Source organism: Ictalurus punctatus, chromosome 5 (assembly GCF_001660625.3).
Source record: "Ictalurus punctatus breed USDA103 chromosome 5, Coco_2.0, whole genome shotgun sequence".
Classification (NCBI taxonomy): Eukaryota; Metazoa; Chordata; class Actinopteri; order Siluriformes; family Ictaluridae; genus Ictalurus; species Ictalurus punctatus.
Window position 1 is genome coordinate 18077466 of NC_030420.2, and position 15625 is coordinate 18093090.

General features: G+C 38.6%; 1 protein-coding gene across 1 annotated transcript; it reads right to left on the reverse strand.

The window, feature by feature from the left end:
• Positions 1-3685: 3685 nt before the first annotated feature.
• On the reverse strand, positions 3686-14465 carry mrps27 (mitochondrial ribosomal protein S27). Its single transcript, XM_017468931.3, has 11 exons — positions 14345-14465; positions 13823-13900; positions 13543-13613; positions 11390-11448; positions 11147-11261; positions 10901-10979; positions 10659-10774; positions 8168-8270; positions 7572-7714; positions 4422-4574; positions 3686-4073 (listed from the first exon to the last, which is right to left on the reverse strand). The coding sequence occupies exons 1-11, from the start codon at positions 14418-14420 to the stop codon at positions 3834-3836; spliced, it is 1233 nt and encodes a 410-aa protein (XP_017324420.1). The 5' UTR covers positions 14421-14465; the 3' UTR covers positions 3686-3833.
• Positions 14466-15625: the final 1160 nt, after the last annotated feature.

Genomic DNA, 15625 nt, shown 5'->3' on the forward strand with positions numbered 1-15625 from the left:
CAAGATGCCTCTACAAATGTCTCCCACTTCCTTATACTTCAGAGGAAGAGGTTTAATGCTGTTATTCTATCAAGGGAAGGCTTCTCCAAATATTAGTTGTGAGGGTTCATTGTCTGAACCCTCAGTCTTCATTGCTCAATCTCATGCAGTATTCCAAGAATACTGGAGATGACTGTTAATATACTGTAATATTACATAATCTGAAAAAGGGATGCAAAGATGAAGTAATATGAAATATGAAGCAAACCTGTAGTGTGGATCAACTGATGGCCAGATGTTTTCTTTGATTAGGAATTTTAACATGCACTTATTATGCGCTTGGCTGTGCTTCAGCTATGTTGCGAGGGATCCACTTTGAGGTCTCTTTTCTAATTAGAATGTAAAATACATTACAATCAAATATTTTACTAAAGTTTAAAAACTATGCAGTCCATAGGAACATGTACAAATACAAAAATAAACATGAATGTCTGAAAGCAGACCATCTGGGAAGGAGCTAAATATCAACCGTAGAGGAATCTGTACCATGCATTCAGCTTTAAATGAGTCAGATGTTCCTGATGTATTGATGTCAGGTGAAGAGGCCTGGTGTGCAGGTATTCGAGTTCATCCCAAAGGTGTTCAATGGGGTTGAGTTTCTGTGCAGGTTACTGTAGTGCTTCCAAATCAACTTTGGCAAACTGTGTCTTTATGGAGCTCACTTTGTGCTCAGGGGCACTGTCATGTCTGAATGGGTTTGGTTTACTCTCCTTAATTCATGTGAGGGGAAATTGTAATGCAAAGATATTCTAGAAATTCCTGTGCCTCCAACAATGTGGCTAAATTTGGAGAAGGCCCAATAAGGGCACAAAAGGGGTTATGGTCAGGCAACCATATACTTTTGGCCATATAGTGTACGGTCAGGTACATACAACCCCAATTCCAAAAAAGTTGGGACACTGTGTAAAATGTAAATAAAAATACAATGCAATGATTTGCAAATCTCATAAACCCATGTTATTCACAATAGAACATAGAAATAATATCAAATGTTTAAACTGAATAAATGTACCATTTTAAGAAAAAAAAACAATAGGGTAATTTTGAATTTAATGGCCACTACACATCTCAAAAAAGTTGGGACAGGGCAACAAAAGGCTGAAAAAGTGTTACTATAAAGAAACACGAAAGAGAAGACAGCTTAGGTCCACACTTCTCACTGAATCACTAGAGCGTCATGAAGACTACTGGAACATTTCAAGTCATCAGCCATACCCCAAATGCCAGACAAATTGTAACCTATACAGTGATTTATTTATTTAACATTCCTCACAGAAATATATGGTTCTATGTAAGTCTCCTGCCTCATGGTTAGAAGAGTCTATGCTTCAGGGTTAGGTTTTCATTAATAACTATTGTAATAATCATCATAGCCGACTAGCAATGACTCAAGTGTTACCAAATCCTTCAGAAGGAATCACTAATTATTTGGAACTGTATACTAAAGTGAAGGTTTTAAGAAGAAAAGAATTCTTTTTAGAGACCAAAGGCTTTTTTCCTGGCAAGCCTCCTGTGCAGGTCAAATTTGTACAATCTCTTTCTGATTATAGAGGCATGCACTTTGATACCAGCAGTTGCAGGACTTAATAGCCAATCCTGTGATTAAATTTTGGGGTTCTTGGTAATTTCTGCTGCTGGTCTGCTATTATGCTGAATTTGCTGGGGTGTCTAGTCCTGATCAAATTGGCAGTGGTTGAAATCTGCACCACTTGTAGATGATTTTCCTTACAGTGAATGGTGTATTTCAAATAATTTGGAGATCTTTTTAAATCCCTTGACAGATTCATACTGTAGGCATCCACAACCTTTTTTTCTGAAGGCCTTACAGAACACTTTAGCTCTTGGCATGATGATCCCACACACCTCAATAACAAAGGGAACACCAGACACTACATGTGAGAGGTATAAATAAGACAGGTTCCACCTGCACTCCCTAAACAGGTTCTAATCACTGGCACGCAATCATGAACACCTGATTCTAATTTTATGGATTGGTGTGATATAATACATTTTTCTGTGTGACTGCTCTGGTTTTTTTGTTTGTTTTTTTTTAGTTTAAATTGTGAAAATTACTAAAAATGTCGATTTTATGTAATATGATAGAGTGTAACACCTTCATTAATAGGCACTCTTTCAATGAGGATCAAATGTTTGCTTGTCCAAACATGTAAACAAACAAAAAAATAATTTCCATGGGGTGTACTTATTTTTTCAAATGACTGTGTATATATATATTTAGATATTCTGTATTGAGGAATAGTTTCATATGTTTTACTCTGAATCATATAGAGCACTACAGAAGAAGATTCACTGTTAACCCTAGGAAGTATGTAGTAACTCAAAGAGTCACTCTCTTTACAACGTGTTGAGCAGAAAAGCATCTCAGAAAGCAGAATACATCAAATCTTGAGGTTACTATGTTCACAGGCTCACCCAAACTGGACAGTTGTGGACTGGAAAAAGACCAGGAACTGAAAATGTCCAGTTTGGGTGAGTCTATGTCCATGATAGCCTCAGATTCCTGTTCTTGGCCGACAGGAGTGGAACCCATATGCCTCCATGTTTTGTGCATGCTGAGATGCTTTTCTGCTCTTCTGATCAACACGGTTGTAAAGAGTGATTATTTGAGTTACTATATCCTTCCTGGAAGCTCAAACCAATCTGGCAATTTTCCTCTGAACTCTATCACCAAGCTGTTTGATACTGATACCGCAGAACTGGCAGTCACTGTTTTTTTTTTTTGTTTGTTTGTTTGTTTAGTTTAGTTTAGTTTTTGCGCAATTCTGTGTAAACTCTAGAGACTGTTGTGTGTGAAATTCCCAGGAGATCAAGACTCCCTTGTCAGACTTTGAACTAATCAAACCGGCCCATGTGGTACCAACAACCATGCCACAATTAAAGTCACAGAGATCACACTTAAAGCATTACAGGAGAAGATTCACTGTTGTATGATGGCAAAGAGAGATTGCACAAATGCAGTGGTTCTGCTCATTTTGGCACATAAAATGCTGTCAGATCCATGGCAGGTAGAGCTCTTTGGACTTGAGAGTGAACAGCAACAAATTCCAAATGCAAACGCCATATATGAAAATCAACTCTAGCCCTTTTATCTACTTGTAAGTGAAATATGAAAAGAATATGAGGGGAAATGAGGGTAATAACACCCCTGGCTATGGAACATCTGATCAGCCAAAATTCTGATTACTTTTGGTCCCTTAAAAAAGGAGGGGACCACATATTAAAATTGCTGCAATTCCTACATCATTCACCCGATTTGGATGTAATCAAATTAAAAGCTGAAAGTCTGCACTTTGAGCTTACATGCATTTAATTTCAACTCTATTATATTGTGTTAGACAACTAAAATAACAGAAATGCCAATGTCCAAATAGTTATGGAACTGACTTATTAATATGGGTTATGTCCTTATATAAATGTATATATATTTTTTATCAATTAAAGGTTAGAGGTCTCATATTTTCAGTGTGAGATTAAGCCAATTAAACACAAACAATTTTCCTTAACCGTTTTGAATCCATCTCTACCAAGAGTGTTAATAATTCTAAAGTTGACTGTATAAACTTAATTTTTGTTTTCTTTTCTCTTGAGCATGCAATCTAGCACATAAATGAATGAAAACTAAGTGTAATAGTTAATAAATTCTGGTTTATTTATTATTGTTTAGACTTTGACAGAGTGTGGAAAAAAACCAACAGAAAACTATTTTAATGTTGTGGCTATTTAAAATAAACATGAAATAACAATATCTCTTCTCTCCTCCCAGACTGAGAGTGTTACTGAACTGCCTGGGCTGTTTTTGTGGCCAAATGTTCCTCTTCTGCTTTTCTTCGCATCACTTCCTCCCTCTGGACAAGTTGTATCCGCTCTGCTTCCCAGGCCTGCATGTTCTTCTCATACTGAGCCACATCTAGCTCCTCACAGGTCTTCAGTTTCTCTTCAGCCAGGATGGACACAAGTGTATCTAGACTGCGCATCTCAACTTTCCCCTGTGTGTGTAGCTGCTCGTTTAGCTCCTGCCCAGCAGACCAGCAAAAGAAATAATCCAGTCAAACATTAAACTCCAGCCAAAATTGCTATTATTTTTTCCATTTTTAACAAAAACAATAATAAAAAAAATAATACTAAAAGCAGATGTCCAACATGCAATTTGGCTTGTTTTAACTAACCAACATGAAAAAATATTTTAAGAATTGTTTATGGCAGTTATGTCAGGACTCTCAGGTCTCTATGTTCAAACACTTCTTTTTATTGAGATTTTGTCCATTAACTATTGTTCTAGGTAAATTTTATCAAACATTTATATGGATAACAGATCATGATCTAAATTTGAGGATGTGTGTAGGAACAGCACATACACTAACCTTGAACCTAGCCATGTACTGTGGTAGTTTGGCTCGTTCAAGCTCATCTTCCTCATCTATGGTAATAGTCTGGTTTTCTGCAGCTTCCTGTTCTGCTGCTTCAGAAGCAAGTGTTGCCTCAAGTTCCTGCAGAATCATCTGCATGTAGTCAAGCTGAAAAATACAAATATCACATAGTAATAGTGGTGATGTACACACCTATGCATTTGGTTGTAAAATTAATATACACTCAACGCCCACTTGAATAGGAACACCTGCTCATTTGTGTACTTATCTAATTAGCCAATCATGTGGCAGTAGCACAATGCATAAAATCATTCAAATGGGGTGAAAAAAATTGTGACCTGTGTGACTTTAACTGTGGCATGGATGTTGGTGCCAGATGGGCTGGTTTGAGTATTTCAGAAACTGCTGATCTCCTGGTATTTTCACAGTTTACACGGAATGGTGCGAAAAACCAAACATCCTGTGTGCAGAAGGTCTGCAGGCTGAAACACCTTGTTGATGAGAGAGATCTGAGACTGGTCTGAGCTGATAGGAAGGATATAGTAACTCAAATAGTCACTCTCTTTACAAGCGTGGTGAGTAGAAAAGCATTATTATGTTATTATGTTCACAGACTCACCCAAACTGGACAGTTGTGGACTGGAAAAAGACCAGGAACTGAACTGTCGGTAAGTATGTGACCATGATATCTTCAGATTCTTGTTCTTGGCTGACAGGAGTGGAACCCATGTGGTCTTCCTCTGCTGAAGCCCATCCACCTCAAGTTTCAAAGTGTTGTGCATTCTGAGATGCTTTTCTGCTCAACACAGTTGTAAAGAGTGATTATTTGAGTTACTATATCCTTCCTGGAAGCTCAAACCAATCTGGCAATTTTCCTCTGAACTCCAACACCAAGGTGTTTGATACTGATACCACAGTCCTGATCACTGATACCACTGTCATTCATTCAAAGGTTTTTTTTTTCTTTTTTTTTTCTTTTTTGCACAATTCTGTGTAAACACTAGAGACTGCTGTGTGTGAAATTACCAGAAGACCAGCAGTTTCTGAAGTACTCAAACCAGCCCATCTGGCACCAAGAACCATGCCACAGTTAAAGTCACAGAGATCGCACATCTTCCCCCATTCTGATGTTTGACGAACATTAACTGAAGCGTTCAACCTGTATCAGCATGATTTGTTGTGCTGTGGCTGACTGAATAACTGCATAAATGATCCTATTAAAGTGGACGGTGAGTGCACAAGTGAAATAGAATACAATATAAGTACACATCTGTTAAAGCAGATAAAGGCAACACAGGCAAAAGAGAGCTACAAATAAACTTAAGGGTTGCACCAAATGTAGTAATGATGAGTGGAACAACCAGTCAAAATAGAACCAAATACATGACATTCAAACTGGCCACAAAGAGGAACATTTTGTGTGCATGAGGGTTTGATTGCAAAATATTAAGAATGGAACAGAAAGGCCAAGAAACGCCTTATAGTTATGATTGCTTGCAAGTAAGGCTGTCATTTATCTCGCATGTCAATCAGTGTGAGTGAGGCGGGAACACTTAAATTCATATGGTCTCTGGAAGATTACTTTGAGGGGTAGCGCCTAATTATCTATAAACATTATACAAATATATAGGACTGCAACTAACGATTATTTTCATAATTGATTAGTTGGCCAATTATTTTTTTCCAGATTAACCGATTAATTGGACAGAAGGGCAAACTTTCAGTACTATGTTTTTTTTTTTTATTTAAAATAAAATCCACAAACTGAATGTTACAAATATAAACTTCAGACTAAAACTTTACACAACTGTTTATCCAAAACAGAAAAAAGCCCAACACACACACACACACACACACACAAACACAAGAATATATATTATTAATTTAGGACTGTAGTTTAATTCCGTGCTTTTTGTGCATCCATAAAAAATAGTGCATAAATACTTATAATATAAACTAAACTAAATAAAAAATATATATGTATTTATTTTAGTTTACATTATAAAATAGTATTATGCATTACTTTTTATGGATGCAAAAAAATTACTGAATTAAACTACAGTCATAAATGAATAATAAAAACTCCATTTCACTGCACCTTGTGGTTTCTGTTACTCACTGCCTTTAGACATATTTTATTTGTGTTTACTTTTGATCATAATGTTTTAATTAGACATTACAGATCTTACTCGCGCTCCCACTGTGCATCAGCGCGTCTACACTGCGAGCGATCAGAACCGCTGCCTCTTACTAACACATCACTTCCCTTATAATAAATGACAGAATTTACACTGCAAGCACAAATACAGCATATAATGACAATAAACTGGAATTAAACTAAATCCTTTAAGCAACTCGCACCAGTTTCCCCTGCCCCTTACACACAGTGGAGCATTTTGGATATAAACATAACTTTGCGCTCGTGCAGCACTGTCTGATCTCCGCGGTGTTTAATATACTCTCCTGCCTTAGAGGACTTTCTTCCTCAGTCACGTGATGATTTCGCCTCCATCTGATGGTGACTGAGGTCATGTTGGGAATAAAATGTAACGTTGACAAACAGTAAACTGAAGAAAGTCATTATCGGTGACTCTGGGTATTAGGCTAAAGCTAGTGGCATCGCACTACATGCGTATGACGTCTCGTGCCATCGACTAGGAAGCAGCATAAACTTCTGGTTAGTAAAAAAAACGCTAGTGATACATTTGAGATATTACCTTTCTAAAATCCACACACTAGACGTTAGAGTGCATAGTGTAAGAGTATAGTACGTCATTTGGGACACAACTTTAGTATTTACTCTCTGATGCGTGTTTTCAGAACAGAAGTAACGTAATGAGCAAATGTACCCCGTGCCGCGCGCAAACCAACTAATCGATAATGAGATTCAGTGACAAAAATCATCGATGATGATTATTGATTTCATTGATTAGTTGTTGCAGCTCTACAAATATAAGGTCTTGACAATTACTTTCCAATCTTCAACCCATATTTCCTCTAACACAGTTTCCATAATGTAAAATAATTTTTTTTTTTTTTTTTTTTTTTTACTCTAAGGCCTTATATATACACTTGCAATCCTTACTTTGTCCCACAGATGTGAGCAATTTGAGCAGTCTTCAGGAAACCTTACTACATACTCACAATTTCCTTGCATAGTTTCAAATCTCCAGCATCACTGCACACTCGCTCCATAACAACCAGGCCTTTACCGAGATAACCAGGGGTCCACATCAAGGGCATGTTGTGAAACACTGCATGGATTCCTCTGACCATCTCCACCTTACCTGATGAAAGGATGATAATTATACAATTTATAGAAGTAAATAGCATGGGCTATTCATACCAAAATACATGAATGCAACAAATAAACACAACCACATGCTGCTTTTACTGGAGCTGTTGCTTGGTGCACTTTTCTGAGTTCTACAGCACATTCTTAACATGACTAAAGCAAAAGTTTTTATAAAGCTTACACAGGCCCTTAACTACTCCACCTGACTTGTAGTTCCATTTGCATAAAACCGCTACCCAATGTATACATTTAGATGTACATGAAACAGTCTAACAGCTGTGGCAGAAGTGCCCTTTTATAAAAATAAAGCACATACAAAGCTTGTGTAAAAGTCAGATTATGCAACCCGTGATCGTGTTGCATTTTCAAGTTCTTTAACAGGAAAACTCAAGTTATACATTTAATAAAGATAATCATAATATTTATTGGAACACTGGATACATACCAATGAGTGCATGACCAAGTAACTGAGCACTAAAGCCAACAGAATTTTCCTGCTTCAGTCCAGCCAGCAGAAGAGCTGCTCCTATGTTCCTCTCCTCCTGCCACTGCACAAATTATACAATGAAGAGAAAAAAAAATCTTCAGAATAAGTGAAAGTAGCTAAAATTCTAACATCAAGAAATTGACGTACTCTTTACAAAAGCTAACATATTATATACTTGAAAAATGGGACCCTCCAAAAATAACACCTCTTCATGATCCCCAAGACACATCTTGTTAACAAGCAGCCTCTTTTATTTCAAATTATGTTTCGGTCAGAAGTGCGCTATTTTAAAAATCATTGCGTTAAAATGGATTTTCCTCATTCTAGTTGGATGTAATCATTGTGAAAGCTGCAAAGCCAAATTTCCTGACTAGTCTATATAGTACACACAGGGAAGGTATAACAGAAAACACTGACTATTGAAGAAAGCCCACCTGTTTAAATTATCTTTTTATATTCTATTTTAATTAATTGCCAAGTGTGATGTTTCTTTACTCTAAATAGTGAATGCCAGATAAACATGCTATAGAACATTACACCTGTAAGCATTAACTATCAGCAATTTGTTGCCCTTTGTTTTTCTGCTGTGGCCATATCACTATTTATATATCTATTTCATCATAAATCACATAACCCATTACTCTGATGATGGAAAAAAATTGCTACATGTGCTTTTTAAAGTGAATGCCTGCAATCCTGATTCAGGATATCTTTTTTTTTTTGGAAGCTGCAAATTCACTGATGGGGTCTGGCTAGTTCAACTCGAGTGCCATCTGATCCAGACTTTGAGTCAAGGCAAACGCAAACCTACAGTGCATCCAGAAAGTATTCACAGCGCTTCACCTACCCACCTGTGGTAAATTCAGTTGATTGGACATGATTTGGAAAGGCACACACCTGTCTATATAAGATCCCACAGTTAACAATGTCAGAGCACAGACCAAGCCATGAAGTCCAAGGAATTGTCTGTAGACCTCCGAGACAGGATTGCATCAAGGCACAGATCTGGGGAAGGGTACGGAAACATTTCTGGAGCATTAAAGGTCCCAATGAGCACAGTGGCCTCCATCATCCGTAAATGAAAGAAGTTTGGAACCAGTAGGACTCTACCTAGAGCTGGCCACCCGGCCAAACTGAGCGATCAGGAAGAAGGGCCTTACTCAGGGAGGTGACCAAAAACCCGATGGTCACTCTGACAGAGCTCCAGCATGTCTCTGTGGAGAGAGGAGAACCTTCCAGAAGAACAGCCACCTCTGCAGCACTCCACCAATCAGGCCTGTATGGTAGAGTGGCCAGACGGAAGCCACTCCTCAGTAAAAGGCACATGACAGCCCACCTGGAGTTTGCCAAAAGGCACCTGAAGGACTCTCAGACCAAGACCAAGACAAAGATTGAACTCTTTGGCCTGAATGGCAAGCGTCATGTCTGCAGTAAACCAGGCACCACTCATCACCTGGCCAATACCATCCCTACAGTGAAGCATGGTGGTGGCAGCATCACGCTGTGGGGATGTTTTTCAGCGGCAGGAACTGGGAGACTAGTCAGGATCGAGGGAAAGATGAATGCAGCAATGTACAGAGACATCCTTGATGAAAACCTGCTCCAGAGCGCTCTGGACCTCAGACTGGGGCGAAGGTTCATCTTCCAACAGGACAACGACCCTAAGCACACAGCCAAAATAACAAAGGAGTGGCTACAGGACAACTCTGTGAATGTCCTTGAGTGGCCCAGCCAGAGCCCAGACTTGAACATCTCTGGAAAGATCTGAAAATGGCTGTGCACCGACGCTCCCCATTAAACCTAATCTAGCTTGAGAGGTCCTGTAAAGTGGAATGGGAGAAACTGCCCAAAAATAGGTGTGCCAAGCTTGTAGCATCATACTCAAAAAGACCTGAGGCTGTAATTGGTGCCGAAGGTGCTTCAACAAAGTATTGAGCAAAGGCTGTGAATACTTACGTACATTTTCTTTTTACAATTTCTTATTTTAAATAAATTTGCAAAGATTTCAAACAAACTTCTTTCACATTGTCATTATGGGGTATTGTTTGTAGAATTTTGAGGAAAATAATGAATTTAATCCATTTTGGAATAAGGCTGTAACATAACAAAATGTGGAAAACGTGAAGCACTGTGAATACTTTCCGGATGCACTGTATTAAGCAGTCTGTTTTACTCAAGTCTTAACTGTTAATGACAATTCTTTATAAAGACTGAACAAACTAGCACTACAAGACTGTCTCAAAGATTATTTGCTTTGAAGGTCAGATGACATGTAATGTGAATGTAACCAAAGGCTATGCTTTTTAGAAAACTAAAAACAATGTGTTTGAAATACCCGATGTTAGCAAGAAATTTGTATGTGGTTTCAATTCTGATACAAATCTGCACATGCATCATATCAGCTACTGTGTCTATTTCTGAGATGTCAAAATTTACTTGCAATACATACGCTAAAGTCCGGCTTGGTTGCTAAATACTTGCTCAGTGCAAACAGGGATAAGATCTGTGTCGTGGGGAGGTCAAAAGCTTCCTGAAGCATCACCTCCACAACAACTGAGGAGGCTTCTGTGATGATAAAAGCAACAAAAAACAGTCGTTAAAAGATCCAACATAGATTACGGAGTAACGTTCTAAATTAAGCAGTAAAGCAATAACTGAGTCAAATCTCCAACTTGTCATTATTGCTCATACCCTTGTATTCTTCATCTTTTAGGTAAGAGTCAATCAGGATATTAAATGTGAACTCATCTGGAAAAATTCCAAATTGTACCTAAATACAGGGAAGTTAATGTCAGATTTTTGTACAGTGTGTAAGTGCCTAGCCATAATACACCAAACAATTAACCAACACACAATGAAGAAGAAAGGGGGGGGGGGGGGGGGGGGGGAGACACACAAGTTCTATTACATAAACTCAGTTTTCTGGAAAACTCCTACCTTATTCTTGAGTGTGTACAGGGCTCTGTCTCTGGCTCCATATTTAACACACTGTCGAAACCAGCTATGAATGGTCCAGTCACGGATATACCAGCAGTTCGGACTGTGTCGAAACCTCAGAACACAGAAGAGGGAGAGACTACTTAGAGATAGAGACTTACTTTTCTAATAAAATGTTGGTGCAACATATTTCAGTCCATGGTTGACTGAAAAATGACTAAAATGAGAAAGGTTTGTACTTACTTATACAAGTAATATTCTGCTTGATCAACTTCCTCTCTAGAAGATATATTGTCTACAAACTTTAAAAAAATAAATAAAATAAATAAATAAATAAATAAAAAAGAGGTCAGTTGATTTACACATATACACTAATGCCTTCAATTTTCTGAAATGCAAAAGAAGGGTACAAGTAAAAAATAATCATGTAGGATTAGTTGTAAAATAATCTTGTACAAAATAGAAAATTAATCATCAATGTAAATAACTGATAACAGTGCTTAGAACAAAAAGCAAAAACAACAACAAAAAAAACACCAATATCATAACATAGGTACATAATATCCACTCACTGAGCAGTTTATTAGGAACACCTGTACATTCATGCAATTACCTAACCTACCAACCATGTGACAGCTATGCAATGCATAAAATGATGCAGATACAGGCCAGCAGCATTGGGTAATGTTCAAATCAAACATCAGAATGTGGGAGAAATCACACATTCAGTCAGTGATTGTCAGTGAGTCAGTGATTCTGACTGTGGCATGGGTGTTAGTGCCAGATGGGCTGATTTGAGTATTTCTATAACTGCTGATCTTTTCATGCAAAGCAGTCACTAGAGTTACTCAGAGTGGTGAAATAAATAAAATAAAATAAAATAAAATAAAAACCCATCCAGTGAGCAGCAGTTCTGCAGACAGAAACACCTTGTTGATGAGAGAGGTCAAGGGAGAATGGCTAGACTGTTTCGAGCAGACAGAAAGGATACAGTAACTAAGACAACCATTCTATTACAATTGAAGTGAGCAGAAAAGCATCTCAGAACTCATCAAACGTTGAGGCGGATGAGCTATAACAATAGAAGACCATGTTGTGTTCCACTTCTGTCAGCCAAGAACAGAAAGCTAACGCAGCATTGGGCACAGGCTCAACATAACTGGACAGTTCAAGACTGGAAAAACATAGCCTGGTCTGATGAATCTTGATTTCTGCTGGTGCACACAGATGGTAGAGTCAGCATTTTGCACCAACAGCATGAATCCATGGACCCAACCTGCTTTGTGTAAACAGTCCAGGCTGGTGTAGATAGTGTAATGGTGTGGGGAATGTTTTCTTGGCACACGTTGGGCCTGTTAATACCAAACAAACAATCATCACTTGAATGCCACAAACTATTTGAGTATTGTAGCTGACCATGTGCATCACTTCATGGCCACAATTTATCATCTTCTAATGGCTAATTCCAGTATGATAATACACCACGTCACGACGCATTAGTCACCTCAAACTGGTTTCAGGAACATGACAATGAGATCAAATGTTCTTCAGAAGTCTTCCCAGACACCAGATCTGAATCCAATAGAACACCTTTGGGATGTTGTAGAACAGGAGATTCACAGCATGAAGGTGCACCTGAAAAATCTGCACGAAGTGTGTGATGCAATCATGTCAACATAGACCAGAATGTCAAAGGAATGTTTCCAACATCTTGTGGAATCCAAGCCATGAAGAACTGAAGCAGTTTTGAGAGCAAAGGGATGCCCTACCCAGTATTAGTATAGTGTTCCTAATAAAGTGCTTGGTGAATGTGCACAGTTTCAGTCAGGGCCAGTCACCAGCTACAAGTTAACTGCAACCAAGCATAAGCACACCAACTATTAAGCCTGCATTATGATTTTAGCATTATGTGTCCCTGCAATAAAATATCATTTACACATATTCCAACACTTTTAAAATAATGGTATTCACCTAATAGGCAATGTGTGCAAGGGCAGGGTCAAATTGGAGAAGAGTAACTGCTTATTAGAAAATGGCTTTCTGTTGATGATCTGTTGCTTGAGGAATTGGAATCAAGGTGTACATGGCTACTTTTACAGGCTAAACAGAAAAAGCTGTGATCTGTTAGACCAATTAACAAAGGGAAGGGAGACAAGGAAGAACATAACTTTCTCAATGTCAGCCTGTCGAATAGATTGTTGTTCTAGTCTCTCGCAGACGCCTGAATTTGCACAGCTTTTCAAAATTCTCTATTTCTACTCTGCACTGTCCACATCCACACAGCCATCTAGTTTATAAAAATCCCATGGGCGTTGTGGTGACCTGCTTGTGCTTGGTTTTAATGAAAACTTAGCCCTGTTTGTAGAAGGTCCGGGTAAACAGTGTTACTCCCTCACCCGTGATATCGTCAAAGAGCTAACCGGAAGCTTTTTCTCATAAGTCTTGTCCATAAGAGAGGCCAGTGTAGCTGAAAAGGATAAATGAAAACAGTGAAGATGAACAGCATGACACACATTCAACATACAATACAAGTTAAGCTCAAAGAACACCTCCAAAAAGTGAGGAGTAAAGTTAAAGCCTTAGTGTCTGCAATGACATGAGAAAAGACGGCTAACGTTAACACTGTTAAACACTATTGCATGGATGACTGCTGTTGAATGTGGAAAAAGAGCTTACCTAGGTTTTGGGGGTCGTGTTGTCTTTGCTCCCACACTCTGGTGTCTGTGTAAGCCGCTGAGAGCAGACATCTTCTGCCTGTAACATACACACAGACTCATTCCCAAATGCATGATCATACATAGCTGGAACGCTATTATTAAAATCCACGTTTTAAACAGGGATTTAGGAACATTTGGGACCTAACGACATTGTGGCCTGATACAGCCAGCAACTGCGTCTCTAGCGGACAAGAACGACCGAAAATTACTCTTTGGCTAATACCAACGCTTCATGTTTTCTTATTCTAGCATTTATCAGATTTATCTGGCTGTTCTTCACTTGAGGTGTTTGATTAACTCCTTATCTTCTCAGTAGTAATGCCATATTCGAGCATAACGTTACTAGCTAGCTGGCTAGCTGGCAACCTTGGCAACTATATCATACACTATCAAGGTATTTACAGTGAATAAACGCTTACAAATGCAAAGAGAGAAAAGCCAGTTTATAATAATTAAACTAAACGCTGAATTAAAAACCCACCACTTAAGCTGGAAGTCACATATTTCGACGTAGTCCTGACAGATAGGAGAAAGCGTTGCAGGATGGAGGCAGCCATGTTTGGGTTGTACCATTTCAGGCTTAGTGGGAGGGGGGTGTAAAGCTGTACGCTGTTTTTATGTTTTTTAGCCTTTCTCTTTGTGCACCTAATTTCTCATCGTATCTCATCACAGACAGCAAAGTACATAAAGCCAAGAACGACTTTAGGTATAGATTTAAATGTTACGGGAATTGACCTTAGGGGAATTGCGCTTTGTCCAGGTTTTTATTTTAAAAGTAAAATATTACAGTGTGTCAGCAGAGGGCGCTATTAGCCCGCATTCGTAGTTTCAGACACGATGGTATTCGTGTGGTGCCCTAGGAAAACTGTGGAGTTAAATTTGTGCCAAAACTAAACAAATAAATGTAGCATTCCGCAGACAAACACGATCTGCTTTGCAAAGGAAAACTCTGACGCAAACAAACAGAAAGCGATTTTCTCACAAATGCAGAGCTCGGAGTCAGCTCCAAATATGAGGGTCAAATGGGGGGATCAGCTTCAAATGGGAGGATCAGCTCCAAATGGGAGGGTCAGCTCTAAATGGGAGGATCAGCTCCAAATGGGAGCGTCAGCTCTAAATGGGAGGATCAGCTCCAAATGGGAGGGTCAGCTCTAAATGGGAGGATCAGCTCCAAATGGGAGGATCAGCTCCAAATGGGAGGGTCAGCTCTAAATGGGCGGATCAGCTCCAAATGGGTGGGTCAGCTCCAAATGGGTGAGACTTTAGCTCCAAGTGGGCTGTACAAGCCTTCAGAAGACTTTGATTGGTTACTGTAGTGTCTGTCACGTAAATTGAGCTGCCGTTTTTTTTTCCAACGGCAATACAGTTTGAAGAAGTTAAACCGGTAATCTTGCAGTTTTTAAATTTTAAATATTGACACACTGAATTCCCAGATTATATAGAATCAACAAAAGGAATCGTATTTTATTTATTAAATTACTTTTTTAAATCCATTTTATAATGTGCTTTCTGTGCATCCACCAGGTTAACTGCAGACGAGGTGAGCTCCAGGGCATTTACACCAAAGCATTTTACCCAAGATAGTGCAGTTTGTCGTCCATGCAATCCAACTGTGTTAATGAATAGTGACATTGTATAAGTAGAGGAAATGCATGGAACCTTTTATCACTATGGACTGTAAATATATGTCAAATTTTATTTTTATTTCTGAGTAACTTACATATTTTGTAGTAGATTTTCTTGTGAAGGAATGGTTCACCTA